Source organism: Procambarus clarkii, chromosome 41 (assembly GCF_040958095.1).
Source record: "Procambarus clarkii isolate CNS0578487 chromosome 41, FALCON_Pclarkii_2.0, whole genome shotgun sequence".
NCBI lineage: Eukaryota > Metazoa > Arthropoda > Malacostraca > Decapoda > Cambaridae > Procambarus > Procambarus clarkii.
This window is the reverse complement of record NC_091190.1, coordinates 32,457,027-32,459,270: the sequence shown is the minus strand read 5'-3', so window position 1 is coordinate 32,459,270 and position 2,244 is coordinate 32,457,027. Positions and strand designations below refer to the sequence as shown.

At 42.0% G+C, this 2,244-nt stretch overlaps 1 protein-coding gene across 1 annotated transcript; it reads left to right on the top strand.

The window, feature by feature from the left end:
• Positions 1-771: 771 nt before the first annotated feature.
• On the top strand, positions 772-1,930 carry LOC138373242 (GRB10-interacting GYF protein 2-like). Its single transcript, XM_069339282.1, has 2 exons — positions 772-1,419; positions 1,862-1,930. Exons 1-2 carry the CDS (start codon positions 772-774, stop codon positions 1,928-1,930), a joined length of 717 nt encoding a protein of 238 aa, XP_069195383.1.
• The last annotated feature ends 314 nt before the right edge of the window (positions 1,931-2,244 follow it).

Here is a 2,244-nt window from a genome sequence, read left to right as displayed (position 1 = left end):
GTATTGTGCATTCTGAAAGTAGCATATGGTGAGTGTGAGATAACTTTGGATTACGTGGTGACTGTAGACCTCAGTCATTCTCTTAATTGGTCATCTCTCCCTCCGTGTTATTACTCATGTTTAGCACCTTTTGTCCCTAGGATATTTCTCATATTTTCAGCAGATCATCATTTTGGTACCCTGGTACTTTGGTTTGTCTCTGGGTCAAAGCACCCTATCTTCTGCAATCCGACCGAAGGAGGAAAAGAGGGCCATAGTTCCTCTAGCACAGACTTTGCTGCTGAGTTGGGGCCTCAGCAGCAGTTCTCGTCACCAGTTGACACTCACACCCCTACACGTCGGTCAGAGATGATGATATTTACTTAGGTAAGGAATTAGCTTTCTTTTTACAGAGCACAAAGTTCGCTAATTCTGTAAGTATCATATTCATTTAGTGGGAAACCCTTGCTTATGTCCTATAGAGACTCGGCAAGGTATGCCTACATTCTTGGACTACCTAATTCACTTTTGGAGCAATTAAATGTTTCATTTGTTTTAGAAACTCAGTTTCACTTATTTAGTAGGATTTTCTTGCCCTTATTCTCTTACATTGAGTACCGGGTACAAGATTTCCTGCGACTTTGATTAACTAATCATTTACCATCCTATAATTAACTATAATTGTTAAAGATTAAAATTCCACAGGGTAGTTACCAGTTGCCACGTTATCCTGTTTCTGACATTTACCATATCACAATTATATTCGTGTACATTTATTTGCTATCTTTCACCATGTTTCGTGTCCAAGCTTTCCTTAACGATCCAGCTGGTGAAATAGGGACCTTATGTCGTGCCAAGAGGACTGAATTACAAACTCTTGCACACGAGTATTACCTAGATGTTCCCCATGGAGCCAACAAAAATGAAATACATAACCTAATCATGGATTACCTCTTAAAAGAAGGGAGAATTGACTCTGAAACTCACGAAACTTACTCTATTGCAGATAAACCTGATTTGGCAACTATGAAACTCAAACTAGAGCTCGCCAAGCTCGAGAGAAAGCAACAACAAGCAGCTCTCCAAATGAAGGAACGCGAGGCGACCCTGAGGGAACGAGAGCAAGAAAGAGAGGCTGCCCTGGCAAAAGAAGCTCTACAAATGAGAAAAGAAGAAGCCGCAATAAGGAAAGAAGAACAAGAAAGAGAAGCGGCCCTAAGGGAACGAGAGGCAGCCTTGAGGAAAGAAGAACAGGAACGTGAGACAATAATACTCCGTGAGCGTGAGAGAGTACAGCTTGACGCAAAACATCGTCACCTGGAGATGCAACGCGAGCATGACAAACAGCAAGCTGCTTTGGCTATAGAATGTTGTCAACAAGAACTTGCGTTGGAGACTACGCACCTCACTCAACGCCAGCAAGCTACCGCCAGTCTTCCAGTAAGTTTCAATATCTCCCATGCAAGTAAGTTAATGCCACCATTCGTTGAGACAGAGATCGACGTCTTTTTTACCACCTTTGAGACCCTAGCTAATCAACTTAGCTGGCCTGCTGACCAATGGTCTACCCTTCTCAGAGTGCATCTTACAGGTAGAGCTGCAGTTACTCTCAGTACCTTAGCGTCTGAGAATGACTACCAGACCCTGAAGCAAGCAGTGTGGACGCCTACCTTCTCTCCACCGAAAGCTACCGACGAAAATTTTGTGACCATCTTAAGGCAAGTACCACCACCTTTCTAGAATTTGCCAATACAAAGAAAAGATATTTTATGAAATTGCTGGAAGCAGCACATGTCTCTACATTTGCAGAACTCATCAACCTCATGCTAGTTGAGGAATTCTTGAGACGTGTTCCCCCCTTCCGTCCGTTTATATCTAGCAGATAAAGAAGAAACTGACTACATCAAGTGTGCGAAGTCGGCTGACACCTACAGCCTCATCCACCGGCTGACACCAGAACCACCTTCCAGTAAGAAGTCTTGGTACAGTTATGATAAAGTGAGTACAGATCAAGCGAGCTCACAATTGCATTGTAAGTATTGCAAACTCTATGGACATACCATATACATGTCGGAAAATCCGACACCATTTAATAATCATACAGATAATAGCTGTATTACCAACAAGTTACCCATAGAAAACGTAACTTGTAGTGGAATTACCGTTTAAAGAAAACGGGATATCATCACCACATACTATTATAATTCACCACCTATTATGGTGGGAATTATTCTTAAATACATTAGTCTTTGGACTTTACCATCA

Excerpts from the sequence above, each read along its gene's own strand:
- LOC138373242 (XM_069339282.1), top strand. The coding sequence starts at position 772 with ATGTTTCGTGTCCAAGCTTTCCTTAACGATCCAGCTGGTGAAATAGGG. Across the intron at positions 1,420-1,861 it reads AAGCTACCGCCAGTCTTCCA|ATAAAGAAGAAACTGACTAC; the intron begins GTAAGTTTCAAT and ends TATATCTAGCAG.